Source organism: Diabrotica undecimpunctata, chromosome 4 (genome assembly GCF_040954645.1).
Source record: "Diabrotica undecimpunctata isolate CICGRU chromosome 4, icDiaUnde3, whole genome shotgun sequence".
In the NCBI taxonomy this organism is placed as follows: domain Eukaryota; kingdom Metazoa; phylum Arthropoda; class Insecta; order Coleoptera; family Chrysomelidae; genus Diabrotica; species Diabrotica undecimpunctata.
In genome coordinates this window covers 46,919,079-46,935,381 of record NC_092806.1, presented here as the reverse complement: position 1 = coordinate 46,935,381, position 16,303 = coordinate 46,919,079, and the positions used below count along the sequence as shown (strand labels likewise).

General features: G+C 33.7%; 1 protein-coding gene across 3 annotated transcripts in view; it reads left to right on the top strand.

Moving 5' to 3' along the window:
• Nucleotides 1–16,303, top strand: part of LOC140439491 (uncharacterized) — a 121,772-nt gene that overhangs the window by 69,848 nt on the left and 35,621 nt on the right. For all 3 annotated transcript variants that reach the window (XM_072529438.1, XM_072529437.1, XM_072529439.1), the window contains exons 2-5: nucleotides 3,305–3,479; nucleotides 5,583–5,792; nucleotides 13,309–13,428; nucleotides 15,695–15,806. In XM_072529438.1, the coding sequence (XP_072385539.1) occupies nucleotides 3,311–3,479; nucleotides 5,583–5,792; nucleotides 13,309–13,428; nucleotides 15,695–15,806 (611 nt within the window). In that variant the 5' untranslated portion in view covers nucleotides 3,305–3,310. The remainder of the gene's footprint in view (nucleotides 1–3,304; nucleotides 3,480–5,582; nucleotides 5,793–13,308; nucleotides 13,429–15,694; nucleotides 15,807–16,303) is intronic.

The window sequence follows — 16,303 nt, the reverse complement described above, 5'->3', positions numbered from 1 at the left end:
TTGTTCTTCGGCTCCGCTCTGTACCCCCCGATCTTCGTGATTGGCCTTCTAGACGCCATGCCCGATAACATCTTATAACACAGTATCTAAACTTCTGTGAACCCTATTCGCAATTTCCCGAAAAGAAAGTCTGAATTTCCATTCATTTGATGGAAATTTGCTCGTCTTCGTACTCTAAGCAATGTAAACGACTTTCAAAAAAAAAAAAAATAACCGCACACCGCAAAATTTTAATTGGTATTAAACTTAAAAGTTAAAATTTTTAGTGGTTAGCAAATTTAGAAAAAAAAAAACGATTAAAAAACGAAAACCTAAACTGATATGGCTGAAATTCTAATCATTTATTTATTGAAGCGAAGCTTCTATCCTGGTGTTGTATTACTTTTTTTTTCTCTACAGTAAAATGTTGAGGCGAGCGTCGCGGAACTAGCGCCACGAAATGGCATCGTCACGGGTAGCGTCATAGAATAGCGGTTCTTGACATCGATTCACTACTCTCGATCAATTCGTTTCTAGTCATCTAATATTTACTCTTCTTCTTATAGTACCGTGCACCATAGTCCGTCGGCGAAATATCTTAAGGCCAGACGTCTATCTTTTGCGGCATGCAAAAACTCGCCAGTGTTATTTATGCCTGTTCAGTTCTTTATATATCGTAGCCACGACATTTGTTTTTTGCCCTCAATCTTTCGTTGGATAATTAGTTGAGGGATTGAGTACTTTTTTCCTTTCAGGATATGGCCCATATTACTCTAAGCCGGTTTAAATTAAATACTGCATGAAAAATAACTAACAAAATATAGACATTAAATGAGAAGTAAAAAGTTAAAAGAATATCTGTCACTAAAAGATTCGATTCGCAACGATTGTCAAAATTTAATATAAGTCATTAATAATTCTCATTAATTTATTAATTTCATATAAATACAATTATTATTTTTAAACATATTATTTAGTTTATATAATCATTAAATTTACTATCAAATACTATTTATTTATATTTATAATTAATATTTGGTCTGAATTTGACAGGCTTGTCATACGTAAACAACGTATGCTTTGTTAATAGGTTAAAAGGTGGCGTTAGGAGCAAAATAATAATTTATTGAATTTGCTTAAAATATACAAAATAAATATATAATACAATTACTTGATTTAATTTTAAATATATTATTTAAATTTTAAAAATATTTTATTTAGTTTATATTAATAATTAAATTGACTATCAAATGATATTTTTTTTGCAATTATGTATCAGTTTGACTTGTAAAGAGCGTAGGCGCAAAATTTCGGGCCAATGATTTTTAAATGCATTCATTTTTTTCGAATCCTAAAAAAACTAATAGGTATTTTTGAAAAATTTAAACGCAGAATGAAAGAATACATTATTACTGAGGGCCGAAAGTCCCTGAAGACTTCTATAATGTTTATTTTAATAAGTTACAGGGGTGAAAAAAAAAAGAGAAAATTTAGTGCGATTTTTAATTTCAAATATCTTATTCAAAAAAACTTTTTGTTTATTCTAAGGAACTTTCGGCCCTCAGTAATAATGTAATCTTTCATTCTGCGTTTAAATTTTTCAAAAATATTTGTTAGTTTTCTCAGGATTCGAAAAAAATGATTGCATTTAAAAAGCATTTGCCCGAAATTTTGCGCCTACGCTCTTAAAGTGATATAAAAAGAGTTATTAGTAAAACATTTTCATATCATAGACGTATTATATTAACATAGACCGAACATGCTGGTCGCGCGTGCTGACGACACGATCTCTTAGGGTACGGACATACCGAAGATACATGGATGTGTACGGTAGAGGTCGCGGTCGCGTTCGATACATCGATGTCAAAACAAACCTTCATTTTTTTATGAGATCGTACATACCAAGGATAAATTACCCGTTCACTCTCTCGACCTATCATCGCGGTTTACAGCGATGTCGATGCCAGAACAAAATAGTTTGTTTTACATGAGCGAGCTGTTGATCACGTGGTAAAGTACAAGTTTATTGGTGGTTTTTAAAGCACGTGACATTCGCCGGAGATACGGATGGTATGATAAATATACTGAAATGTATCCAGACTCATTCTCATATGAGCATAGAATCTGGTGAGTGGTGTTTCTTAAGCTCTTTAAATAGGTGAAATCGATTTAAAGTATTACAAATGATCCACTACTTTTCACTTAAATACATCCATTCACTGTCGCCACTACTGTTGCTCATGTACATAATGTTATAATGTAAAAAAGCTTTAAAAGCAGTAAAAACTTTACCGGAATACATATCAGTCACCTTGAAACCGCAAAGAACACTGAGAAAGGAAGGTGTCTTCGGTATGTCCTGTCCGTCATCGGTGTAAACCTCGACCGTGACCTCCACCGCGCACATCCATCTATCTTCGGTATGTCCGATCTATCCCTCTCTAGCGCATTGCCACTCCTCACTCTCTCTCTCTCTCCCTACCAAAAAGAGACGCTGCTATACTTACTTGATGTAAGACAGAGACACAACGAAAAAGAAGATGGTGTCATCACTTAGCTCTACAGACTGCTCAGTCTATGTTAATATATACGTATGTTTTATATTTTATTCAGTTACAGCAGAAGAGTCCATTTGTGTACTTAACGGGGGGTGGCCGTTAAGTATACAAAACGTCAAAACTGAGCATAATTTGATATTTTTATTTTTGGAAATGTTTCATAATTTTTTGTACAGGAAACGTAAAACGTTCTTACTAACGAATGCGATAAATCATGTAAAAAGGTTAAAAAAGATACAACTACAAAAACTGTTGCTGAATAGAAATTTGAAAATATTATGAAATTGTAAAGAGAATAGTAAAAACAGCAATTTTGTTGATTAATGTAAAGCTTCGCGCTAGTCTACAGTACCTACCGCCTACTGAACCCTTTTTCGCTTTTCTCAAGATAAGCCTGTATACCAAGCTTTTATTAAAATAAAATAATTTATAATGGGTGTTTGGATTTCTATGTCACTTATATGTCAGTTAAAATAATAGGGGGTATTTAAACAAGTTTAATCGCTGTCTACAGTGATTTTTTGCTTGTTATAAATTAAAATCGTTAAAAAAGTTCGTGTTTTTCCTTTAGTTTTTTATTAAAATTAGTGTGTGTTGTTTTGACCCATCTTATAACATTAAAATGTGAAAACCTTGAATTATCTGTCTTGGACTTTAAAATATACCATTTCTAAGAAAAATTTTCATTTTAATAAGAAAAATGCGGCTAATTAAAAAAAGAACTCACTGTATATTGCCAAAACTTATGTTTATTTCTTTTTTTTTAGATTTAAATGACTGAAACCATGGATCAGGAACAGGTAGTGATGACTCCAAAATGCAAAACCCACAATTCTACCACTCTAATAATAGAAAGACGAAAAATAAATAAAGCGAATGACAAAATGCACGTTGCTGGAGGTGAACATACAGGAATTATTATCAATAAAGAAACAGCATCAGGTATGGTTCTCTAAAAACAATGTTTCTTCTACGTCACATTGTCTATGAATATTGTTTAACAATCTCAAATATATCTAATTCGTCAAGACTAGCTTATGAGGAATTTTTTTATGATTTTAAAAATGGTAATGACACTGAACTTATAACTTTTTGGACTCTATTAATTGGCAGGATTGTTTGACTCACAATGATATTAATGTTTCAACTAATATGTTGTATGAAATTCTTTTACTAGGAATTTTCCAAATACCTTTGGACCTGATGGTGTTCCCAATTTTCTTTTAAAAAAGTGTGTTTGTATTGTACTGTTACCATGCCAGTACATACTTTACTTAATAACTCATTAGTCATCTTTATTTCCTGATGTTTGGAAGGAGAGTTTTGTTGTACCGATATTCAAATGTGGTCAGAAAGAAAACATTGAAAATTGTCGAAGTACATATATGCATTCAGTCTGCAATACCTAAATTATTCGATAGTTTGATAGCTAAACAGCTATCTTGGTTGTGCAGTGGACTTATCTCAGAGTCTTAGCATGGTTTTTGTGCAAAAAAATCTACAGCTACTAATTTAGTTTGTTATCAGTCTGAGCTTATGGAGCAAATCGGAGGCCGGAAACAGGTGGATGCTATATGTACCGATTTTAGTAAAGCATTTGATCTTTTGGATCATTAAATTCTTCTTGCAAAATTGCTTTATGTGGATCAAAAATGCGTTGTCAGGTAGTAGTCAAAGAGTTAAGGTTGCTGGTAATATTTCAGAGTCAATAATAGTCACATCAGGTGTTTCACAGGGAGGACACACGACATCACCTATTTTTTTCAACATATTTGTTAATGATATTGTGAGTTGTTTTTTAGGCAGTCAGTGTTTAATGTTTGCTGATGACTTGAAGTTCTGGAGGGTTATAGATTTTAGAGATCAGTTGTCTTTACAAGCTGATCTTAACCGTTTATATAATTGGAGTAGTAGGAATGGTCTTCATTTAAATGTTAGTAAGTGTTGTTATATCAGATTTACCCGTAAAGTGAGCAGGATTGGTACAACTTATTTCATTGATGAGCAACCTCTTAAGTATAACTCTTCTCTTCATTAAAGATTTAGGAGTTACTTTATATGAAAGCCTTTCCTTGGTGGAGCATATCAACTAATATCCATAAAGGCTTCTAAATTACTTGGATTGTCTCAAGAAATTGTAAATATTTTTCTCTGTGCAACTAGATCAGTTTATTGTTGCATTGTAAGATCCATCTTGTTGGAATATTGTTGTACCCTACTTTCAATGTCATGTTGACACATTAGAAGCCGTTCAACATATATTTTTGAGATATTGTGGATTTAGAACTCAAACTATTGTTCTTAATCATGATTATACTAATATCGAACAACTACTAGAATTACCACCACTTAGTATTAGGCGGGATATTCCAGGTGCTATTTTTGTTTTTAAAATTATAAATAGTTATATTGATTTCCCTTACCTGCTGAATGAAATCAGATTTAAGTCTCTTGTACTTTCATAAGTTTATTATTTCTGTATTATTGTATTTACCATTATTGTCTTTATCCCGTTAATAAATAAATAAATAAATATATTTTCTTGCGATTCTTCATCATTTGGGCACATGTATGTATTTACGTTCATTTTAATGTATATTGGTGATCATTCTTTTCCCTACTTATCTATTTCCATCTATTTTTCCAATATTTCATATGTATGTGTATGTACGTTATTCTCATCATTTTTGTTTTTCTCCCTCTTCCTCCAAGATTTCCTTTTCTCTTAGGTTGTGTGTTTTATTTTGTAATCGTTTTACTACCTTTTCCTCCTGTAATCATTTTCTATACGTTTCTTCTTGTGTATTTTAGAATTATTTTTATTAATCACTTGTTTTTTCATTAATTTTCGAATGACGTATTTGAAATATCTGTTATAGTTCGTTTTTGTGATTTATTCTTCAATGTCTTCCAATCCTGTTTAGCTAAATTGATCAAATAATATTCAATTCTATTTTGGAAGATTTTATGTTCCAATGGAAAAACTCATTATTACGATATTTTTGTAGAATTATATCTGAATTACACTTTTTTATTTGTTTTTAGAAAATGGAGTGTCACCGCCAGCGCAGCTCTCTCTAGAATTCAGAGTATTTCTAGTAAATAAAGAAACAGGTAAACACACTCAAGAATCTCGAACGATAAGGTTTTGGTTCAGAGATACCACAGATAGCCAGGACGAGACCGATGGAGGCCAAGCGGGAGTTGCCCAAGATTTTTTCAGAGAATTGGTCAGCCCCCAAGAATTCCCTAGAGGTAAGTGAATTGTGATGATTTTATTTCAATGTCTATTTAATTTATAATGTCTTGTTCTTATCTTAATTCATTAAAAAGCACAATAACTGATATTAATTTATTTATCACTAAATATACATAATTTATTAAAAAGCGAACGTAACATTTTATCGCGAGCGCGTCTTCAGAATTAACTGTTTTCTATTCTCCAAAAAGTCCTGTTATATATTCACTACTGTTAGACTAGAAACGTCTACGGCCCTCTAGACAGAGCGGCGAATTGTTCTCAGAACCGGTATGGTTAAATCGGCTTGTCTCCAGAAGGTTCGAATTGTTGTTTTTATTACAAAGGGGGACCCATCGTGTGTCAGGTAGGCATTACCTAAAAAATACGTGAATGAATGAAAATATTAGTAATAAATATATTTACGGTTTTGGGTCAGAATTTATCGTAACATTGCCCCCCTCTTAAAAGATTGTTCCTCCTGGAACCTTGTCGGGACTGGAACCGGAACGGTATGCTGGTATCGGCAACTGGACCCTCTTTTACAACTTCCAGTTGTATAAAAATGACAAGGGACGGTTTTTTCTCCGCACCAGTAACTATGCGGATTGCAACAGACTAACACCTGGACTTCGGTGTCTTTAAAGATCTCTTCCACCATATTTCGGATAACCCTCCAATCTAATTGGCGGCACTCCAACTTTGGCATGGCTAACTTTTGCACGTCGGACTCCAGTACGTGCTCTCTCAATTGAAGTAAGGCTTCCCATACATCTCGGTAGGTAGGTTGGTCACGGGCAGTGTCTTTTGTTACCAGGTAGAAAAGGTAACGTGATGCGTCTTGGAGTTTCAAGGTTTTACCGGGAGCTGGCACTTGGCATTGAAGTTCTGCAACTCGACCAAACTTCCTTCGAAAGACGGATGCCAACCCTGGTGCGTCTTTGATACTGGCCGGGATGGTAAGGGCCAGCGAGTAGTCATCGGGGAGCGCGAGTAGATCTTGCTTTTCTTCAGTAGTAACACCATGTCTCGCTTTACCGGTACCTCCATAGGCACCCATGAATTCCTCAAACGTGAGGTCAGACACATCATGGACTTGGTTTACTTCCACTTCTTCATCTACGTTGTGGTCACCTTCGAAAGACGCCAACCGGTTATGGTGTACTATCATCGGCTTTCCCCTCGGAATCTTGCTTATTCGGTAGATGACATCGTTGATTTTCTCCATAATGAGGTATGGACCTTCCCAAAACTGCTGCAATTTGGGAGAACAACCTTTTCGCTTCTTGTGATTATACAGCCATACTTTGTCGTTCTTCTTAAAGCAACCCTTTTCGGCTTGTGTATCGTACCGTTTCTTCATTCTGTCGCTAGCGATCTGAAGGTGGGAACGGACCAACTCATGTACATCGTCCATTCTTCTTCGTAATTCGATCACATAATCTTCACCTGCTACATCTTCTCCAGGTTTACATCCAAACTCGAGATCACAAGGTAGTCGCATTTCGCGTCCGAATAGGACTTTGGCTGGTGTCTGGCCTGTTGATTCGTTAACAGCAGATCTGTAGGCCATTGTGAAGAACGGAAGGTATTGGTCCCAGTCTCGCTGATGATCGGACACCATCTTTGTCAAATACTTGCCAACTGTCCTATTCATTCGTTCTACCATACCATCCGATTGCGGATGATACGCGGTAGTTCTTGTTTTCTTCATGCCTAGTCTATCACATATTCCTTGGAATAGATCGCTTTCGAAGTTCCTGCCTTGGTCACTATGTATCTCCAAAGGCACTCCAAATCGGCTGATATATTCTTGGATCAACTTATCTGCAACGGTGGCGGCCTTCTGGTCGGGAAGTGCGTAAATCTCGACCCACTTAGTGAAGTAATCCATTACTACCAGCATGTATTTGCCTCCATTTTCACTTTCTGGAAATGGCCCAGCGATGTCGCCGGAAACTTTGGCTACATCAGAAGACACTTTCGAAATATCGTCAGAAACTTTGTTCTCTAATGATGCGATATCACCGGAAACTTTAGCTACATCACCAGAAACTTTCGAAATCGACGAGAGGACAGCATCATGCTTGTCTTCAAATATATAAGTTTCCGGATCCAAACCTTCTTCTTTTAAAGCGTTCTTTAGTCGTTGGACTAAATCAGACTTTTTCCCGGTAGAAACTAATTCCCTATCTTCAAGATGCCTTCTTAAATCCGTAACTGTGAGCTCATAAATCGTCGTCATTTTCACAATTTATTTTATATCCCACTTCTGACACCACTGTGATGATTTTATTTCAATGTCTATTTAATTTATAATGTCTTGTTCTTATCTTAATTCATTAAAAAGCACAATAACTGATATTAATTTATTTATCACTAAATATACATATTTATTAAAAAGCGAACGTAACATTTTATCGCGAGCGCGTCTTCAGAATTAACTGTTTTCTATTCTCCAAAAAGTCCTGTTATATATTCACTACTGTTAGATTAAAAACGTCTACGGCCTTCTAGGCAGAGCGGCGAATTGTTCTCAGAACCGGTATGGTTAAATCGGCTTGTCTCCAGAAGGTTCGAATTGTTGTTTTTATTACAAAGGGGGACCCATCGTGTGTCAGGTAGGCATTACCTAAAAAATACGTGAATGAATGAAAATATTAGTAATAAATATATTTACGGTTTTGGGTCAGAATTTATCGTAACAGAATATTAATCGTTATTAATAGATAAACTGTGTCTCTGAGAAAGAAGTAAGGTTGGTGGTTACTTGATTGGTGTTTATTAACGCCTAATATTATATCACATTGATCATAATAGCAAATTTTTTGTTTACTCTAGCTGTTTGCAATTGGCAGCGCATTACAAATGTAAATCTTCACACAGTAGGTAGGGGTGATCGTCAAGCCATAAACAAACCATTGCCGTGATTGAAACCAATAAGGTTTTTCTTGAAAAATTCATGAGTTATCTATAAACATGCTTTTAAAAAAGACCCCATGAAATAAAAAAACTCTTAACATAATGTATATAGTTTGCAAACCTCATGTTTTTATTTGAAACTTTTTTATGGACTTTTTTACTAATTAATTATAAATTATGTAATCCATTTCCCGTTTAAAACCGATTATAATAAAAAAAGTACTTATATCATTTCTGACCCTGCATCTATAGATAAAGCGGTTTTTAAAGAAAGACCATTAAGATTGTCATTAGGATAACTTATTTTTAAATTAAAATGGATTTCATACTCAATTTTTAAGGATAGGTAAGTCAGTTTATTTATAACATTTTAGCAGTTGATGTGTTAAAATGACATTAACTTTTAATTTTGCTTCAGCTTTAAAAATGCGGTTATTCTCTGGGAGAAAAAACTATTGTTTTAAATGTACATCATTCACTTATTTATCAATAACCATCAACAACTTGAAATGTATAGCGACAATTTGCTCCAGTGTGGTGCTGTTAGTGAAAGAACCATTTACATATTTTTAAGTGAAAAATAAACAAGGAAATATTACTGAGTCAAAAAAAAAAGATTAAGGAAGATAATCAATGGAAATGTATTTTCACATAAACGTCCCTCGAAGAAAACTTCACTCGTTTTATTTAAACAAATAACTTGGCCAAGATAAGTTGTAGAAATTACTTTAAAAAATCGGTTTTTGCCATGTAAAAATCACAGGCAATATTAAAGAAGTATCAAAAAAATTAGAACAGGCAGGATATGCGTTTTCTATTTAGATGAAATCTGGATAAAAGAAAATCATACTATTTCAAAAGTATTGGTAGATAAAAATATTACAAGGTCTCGACAAGCTTTCTAAAAGGATATTCAACTGTTTTAAATGCTCCCACAGGAAAAGGCCGAAGATTAATAATCACGCATATTCTCATCGATTGTGGTTTTGTGGAGAATGGTATCGAAATTAACTTAATATTACTACGAAGGAATGAACTCAGGTGTTTTTGATTACAGGATGTGAGAACTTACATGAAGAGTCAAATGATAACTGGTCGAGAATAATAAACTTTGCAAGCACCAAATATATGATAGTAGGAGGAACAAGATTTCCTCATAAAATGATACAGAAAGGAACATGGAACTAATAGATGCAAGGCATTTTTCCGACCTCATGGATGTCAGAAGCTACCGAGGTCCAAACATAGATAGTGACTACTTTCTTGTAATGGCAAAAATCAGAGGAAGAATATAAAACCTAAAGAAGGATAAACATATAAAACAAAACATAATTAATGTTGATAATCTGCGCATTGAAACCGTTGCGAGAGAGTATAGGAGACAAATGGATGAGGAAATAGAGAGCCTGGAAGTGGGAGAAAATGTGGACAAAATGTAAAAACATAATAACTGAGAATGCATCGGAAATATTGGGGGAAACCAAACCAGTAACACAAAACGAATGGTTTGATGAGAGGAGTGCCAAGAAGCAACAGATAACAAAAATAGAGCATACCTAAAGACAAATCAAGCTAGATGCACAAGAAGAATAAAGGAGGAATACCAGACCCTAAGAAGGGAGGAAAAAAGATTACATAGAAGAAAAAAAGGCACTTTAAAGGAAAGTCATTAGAAAACATAGAATTACTAAGAAATCAAAACGAAACTCGAAAGTTCTACAGAAATGTAAACAAAATGAGTAAAGAGTTTAATCCAAGAATAGGGAGCTGTAAGGATGGAGAAGGACATATCCTAAGTGATACGGCCTCAATCTTGGAATTTTTCGACGCAAAATTTAAGGGCCATTAGATCGAAGAAGCAGAATTTATTCAACCTAAACGAAAGACCACCTACCACGGAAGAGGTTGCCCAAGCCCAAAAAGCTTAAACATAATCAATCACCAGGAAGTGATCAAATTTGTAGTGAGCTCTACAAGACTTGTGGCGACGTCTTGCTACAAGCACTACATAAACTTTTACTTCTTGTTTGGCAAAATGAGACGATGCCCTGTGAATGATCTCAAGGCGTGATATGCCCGTTACATAAAAAAGGCGATCAGCTCTAGTGTGACAACTAAAAAGGTATGGTATAACCCTGTTAACAACTGCTTACAAAATACTAGCAAATATTCTCTACAAAAGTCTAAAAGTTTACACAGTTGGCCGGATTGGAAAATACCAGGTCGGATTTACTTTAGAAAAATAAACAATTGACCAGATTCATTCAATAAGACACATCCTCGAGAACACATTAGAATTTAACATTGAAACTCATAACCTGTTCGTCGACTTCAAGGCTGCATTCGACAGTGAGTGAGTTTGGTATACCAGAAAAACTTATCCGATTAACAAGAATGACAATGTATAACTTAAAAGCCATCGTTAGGATACAGGGAAAAAATTCTCGATCCTTTGAGATAGAGGATGTCCTAGCTTGCCTCCTATTTAACATTGTCACACACACGAATTAGAGACGACGGTACTATTTACAATAGATCGATACAAATCTTAACATACGCTGATGACATTGACATAATAGGGCGTAGCAAGCGAGATGTTGGAAAATATTTCCTAAAATTGAAAACGGCAGCGGGTTTGTCATCAACGAAGACAAAACCAAGTACATGTTGGTTATTAAGGATCCTATAGCAAATGAGGAACGGGAAACAGTCTTTGGAAGTTATATCTTTGAACGTGTTGACAGCTTCACATACCTTGGCTCGCTAGTGACTACTACCAACAAAAAAGCGAAGAAATTAAAAGATAATAAACCTTACAAATAGGGTATACTATGGACTCCAAAAACAAGTCAACTCAAGAAGTAACGACAGAAAAACTAAAATTATTATATACAAAACACTGCTGAGGCCGATCCTCACATATGGGGCGGAAACACGGACTCTAACGCAGAAGGATGAAAGACTTCTGGGAATATTCGAGCGTAAGATACTCCGCAAAATATTTGGAGCTATAAACGATTAAGGGCAGTTGCGCAAAAGACGTAATTCAAATTATACCAACTCTTTAAAATGAACCAAATGTCGTAACGTTCATTAAAACACAGCGACTTAGATGAGCTGGACACATAATACGAATGCCTGACAACATTATTGCTAAAAAGCTAACGACAGGAACACTTATAGGAAGAAGCAGAGACCGACCGCGAATTAGGTGGTTAGATGGAGTTGAGATCGATTTAGGAATACTAGAGATCAGAAGAAAAACCGAACAGAATGGCGACGAATCTTAGAGCAGACCAGAATCCATAGAAGAGTGTCGAGCCAAAGATGATGATGATGTTTTTGAGCATTATTTTTCTCAGTTATTGAATTTCCTATTAAATTATGCTGCGTCGTTTTTGATAATCAATATATTACTCAAAATTAGTGGAAAAGTTATTGACGGTTTCAGGGAAAAAATAGATATTATTGACTGGCTCCAACCCAAGGCAATACGGTATGATACCAGTACGTATAAACCTATATTGTTACAAATTGTAAGGCAACATGGATCGTACTTAAAAAAATATGCCATTAACTAAATGGCACAAAGAAAAGGAATAGAGGTATTACCACCTTGTTATTGTCAGATAAATCCAAGAGTTAATATAGGCGCAAGTAAAAGATAAAATTGCCAGACAAAATAAAACTTTTAAATTGAAGGTTGTCCGACAACTGTTATTAAATTCTATAAAAAAAAGTAAAGAAAGTTCACTGGGCCAATGCCGTAAACCACATCAAAAAAGAGGAAGAAAGATTATGAATTCTTTATAATAATGTTGAAGAACTTTTTCATAATCATTCTTATCGGACCGGACAACAAATCTTATTCAGATGAAGAGAGTTCATAATTTCTAAGTTAATTAATAAGCTTTTAATGTATCTACATTGGTTAAATGTTATATATTTAAATAAACATTAATACGATTCATCCGCTTTCACAGATTTTATTTAACATATATAATCGTTCTCCTCTTAAATTTGTCCCTTTTAATGCTTCGATACTGGTCCGTTATTTTTATACTTGTATTAGGTATATAATCGAGGGTTTGTATTGTAATCTATATGTGAATATGGTGATCTTTGAAAAATAATATTTGTAAGTACATTTCAACAGTAATTAATTTTTATTGATTTAACTTTGAGTACTCTTACCTGCTATTTGAAGATGTGTGAAGATTTACATTGTGTAATGAGCTGTCAATTGTAACAAAATAAGCAATAGTAATTTCATTGTAAATCATGATGAAAACTAGAAAAAACTCATGAAAGTGTTGGATCTATAGACAATCACTCAACTGTGTATCCAAGTGTGGAGAAAGCTTCAGAAAAGATCTGAATACATTGGTCAATTTTTACAATACTGACTTTGTTTACTATGGCTAAGTTCATATTTTTAGATTTGCCTTTTCCTATGTAAATTTAGGAAATAATGGGTAAAATAGATTTTTGCCAACTCGCCCAAAACTAATAAAAACTCCATGTTTTGAAGATTGTGTAGTGTCATATTTCTGTTATATTTCAAAGATTTTACTTTTAACTGTATATTATTTTAAAGATATTCTATTTTAGACTACGTTGGTTTTATAAAGAAAATAATGAAATTGATGCAACATAGTTTCAAAAGTATAGTCAAATTAGAAGTAGAATTAAGGCAACTAGAAGAAACAGTAGAAGTTCCTTCACGACCACGTAAGTACCATACATGTCTCAAAATATATGTACATATTTATATTGTTCAACTTTCTTATAGCTCCTGGGTATATTAGAATTGATCTAGATTCCTCCTTTATCGGTAAACATTGGTGTGATTTATTTCTGAATTATCTTAATTTTTTTTAAATATTTTCACTAATAGTTAAAAGTTTTTGGTTTCTATTTAGATGTAATTGGTCTAACAAAATAGCATGGTTGCTTTTAATAAGTATTGTTAGTAAAGTATCAAGTAAAAATCAAAACTATTATGAGAATGATCAAAAAGCTGTAGTCCTCGTAATACAGTGCTTGCAAATGTATATATACCTATAGTTTCTTTTTGGATAAAGAGTCACGAATGCAGTAGATAAAATAGCCATGGCTAAATCGACTTGAGCCGGACATATTGAGGGATGGTAGATGGACTAGAATGGATGGTATATATATATATATATATATATATATATATATATATATATATATATATATATATATATATATATATATTAATGCCACGCTATATACCTTATATGTACTATATGTCTCACGTTGTTTGATTTGATGTGTCATGCTAGGATTCGATCAGTTGTTTATTTTGTATTCAAACAGAGGCCTTCTGTGTACTTCAAACAGAGAAGTCAATAAATTAAAATTTGTCTTCTAGTTAATCTACTTTCATTCATAGTGTCCTATGATATCTCGAATGTTGCTATATATTCATTAATAACGAATATGCTGTGTAGTGCCCTTTTGGTAGTTGACTTGTTTGTTTCTTCTATCTTAATATATTCGTTATATCTTCCCGTTTCATTTGCTATGTCGCATGTTACGATTCGATAAGCTGCTTAGTTTGTGCTCAGCCAGAGGCCTCTTTTAAGTCGATAAATTAAAATTTTGTAATCTATTTTTATCCATAGTGTCCTATGATATCTCGTATGTAACTATATGTTCATTAATAATGAAGATACTGTGTAATGCCCTTTTGGTAGTCCCCTTGTTTGTTTCTTCTATCTTAATATATTCGCTATATCCACCTTTTATTTAACACAACATACGTAGCAATCGGACCAATAACAACGGAAATATGATGGAATGCCCTTTTGGAAATGCCGCCATGTTTTTTTTGTCTCTCTCAACATTATCGCTACCTCCTTTCCTTTCCAATGATGTATAATACGTTACGGTCCGACGAACTATTCTACCCACACTACAAAATGCTCAAAAAATGAGCAGAATAAAAGCGTTTTCTTATGGGATTTTATATAAGACATGAGGCAGAAACGGTATAGCCTCTTTACTTCTAACATAAAGCTTTAAATTATTTTGCTTGATAAATCTTACCTTACAATTACAGTAAACTATATTTTTAGCAATTTTGCGAAAAAATTAATTACTGATGAATGAGTAAAATTTGCGAGTAAGGATATTTACATCATCAGTGTGTAGAATGAATTAGCAATAAATCAACCGTATCGTTTTAAGAACAAAATATGATTAAAATGTCAGTTGGTAGTTCAGATTTCTTTCCTAGGTGGCGCTAGAAGTTATCGTTCCGGACAAACTGCGTGAAGTGTCATCTTAGCCTTTTATATAGATAAATATATGTGGGCAATTATTACAAAAGGCCAACAGCGCCAAGAAATCCCAACAAGACATAGGAAACAAATAAAAAATTTGAAAAAGGTAAATATCTGGGAACAACAATTAATGAAAATAATGAGTATACAGAAGAGATTAAAACAAGGAAAGGACAAGCAAGAAATGCTTTCAACATGCTTTAAATATAAGACTTCTGAGATGCTGTGTCTTTTGCGTATTACTTTATGGGTGGGAGACTTGGTCATTAAAGAAAGACATTTCAGATCGATTGGAAACCTTAGAATTATGGACCTACAGAAGAATATTACGAATAAGTTGTGTGGGCAGAGTCACGAGTTGTTGAGAAGAATTGGAAAAGAGGTTTTAAATACCATTAAAATTAGAAAATTACAGTATCTGGGCCATAGCTTCTTCTTCTTAGAGGATATGGCACATGAATAGAAAGGATACCCAATTAGATGAAGCGAGACTACAGTTTTTAGTTAGAAACATATTAAAATTTATTTTTTAAGTAATATTAAATAAACAATCAACCATGTTTCGCCGTTTTCAGTTGGCACATTTACTTGATACTTATCAATTTAATTTAATCCCAGTTTGTTGCCTTTATAATTGTATCAATACTGCAAAATTTGAATACTTGCTTTACAATTTTTCATTTTAGTTTCAGCGGAAGAGAATTCATTAGGCCATATTGTGGTACTAACCGTAGAAAAAGTTTTAGAAATAATAGAATCGTCATATCCTAATCCGATTACAATTAAAGATATTGCTAGGTAAGGAGTGTTTTGTATATTTTTGATTATTTATTTCAATTAGTATAAAATAAAATGTGTAACTCATCTCTACCTCTTTCCATGTATTATTTATCTAATGTAAGAATATACAGCATTGGCCACCCAAGAGTTCCCTTGATATCTATCAACTGACATCAGCTATAATTATTGAATGAAATGTTTAAAATTATATCTACCAACGCCCACACAATTATAAAGTCGCTGTAAGAAATTACGACAAATATTTTGAGGCCTTTCAGGGATTGCTAGACTACATTCGTTCTTCCAATGAAGCTAAAATGGTATTATAAATCTTGCTTTTTAAACAACCCTGTAGGAGGAAGTCTAGGGAGTTAATCGAGGAATCATACTGACCGTTCCATAGAACCTCTTCTTCCAATCCATTGCCTATCATTAACGTATCACCTCATGTTTATTTTATGAGGAGGTTCTTGTTGGAAAAACAAATCATCTCAGTACCTGTTTTCATTTTCGAT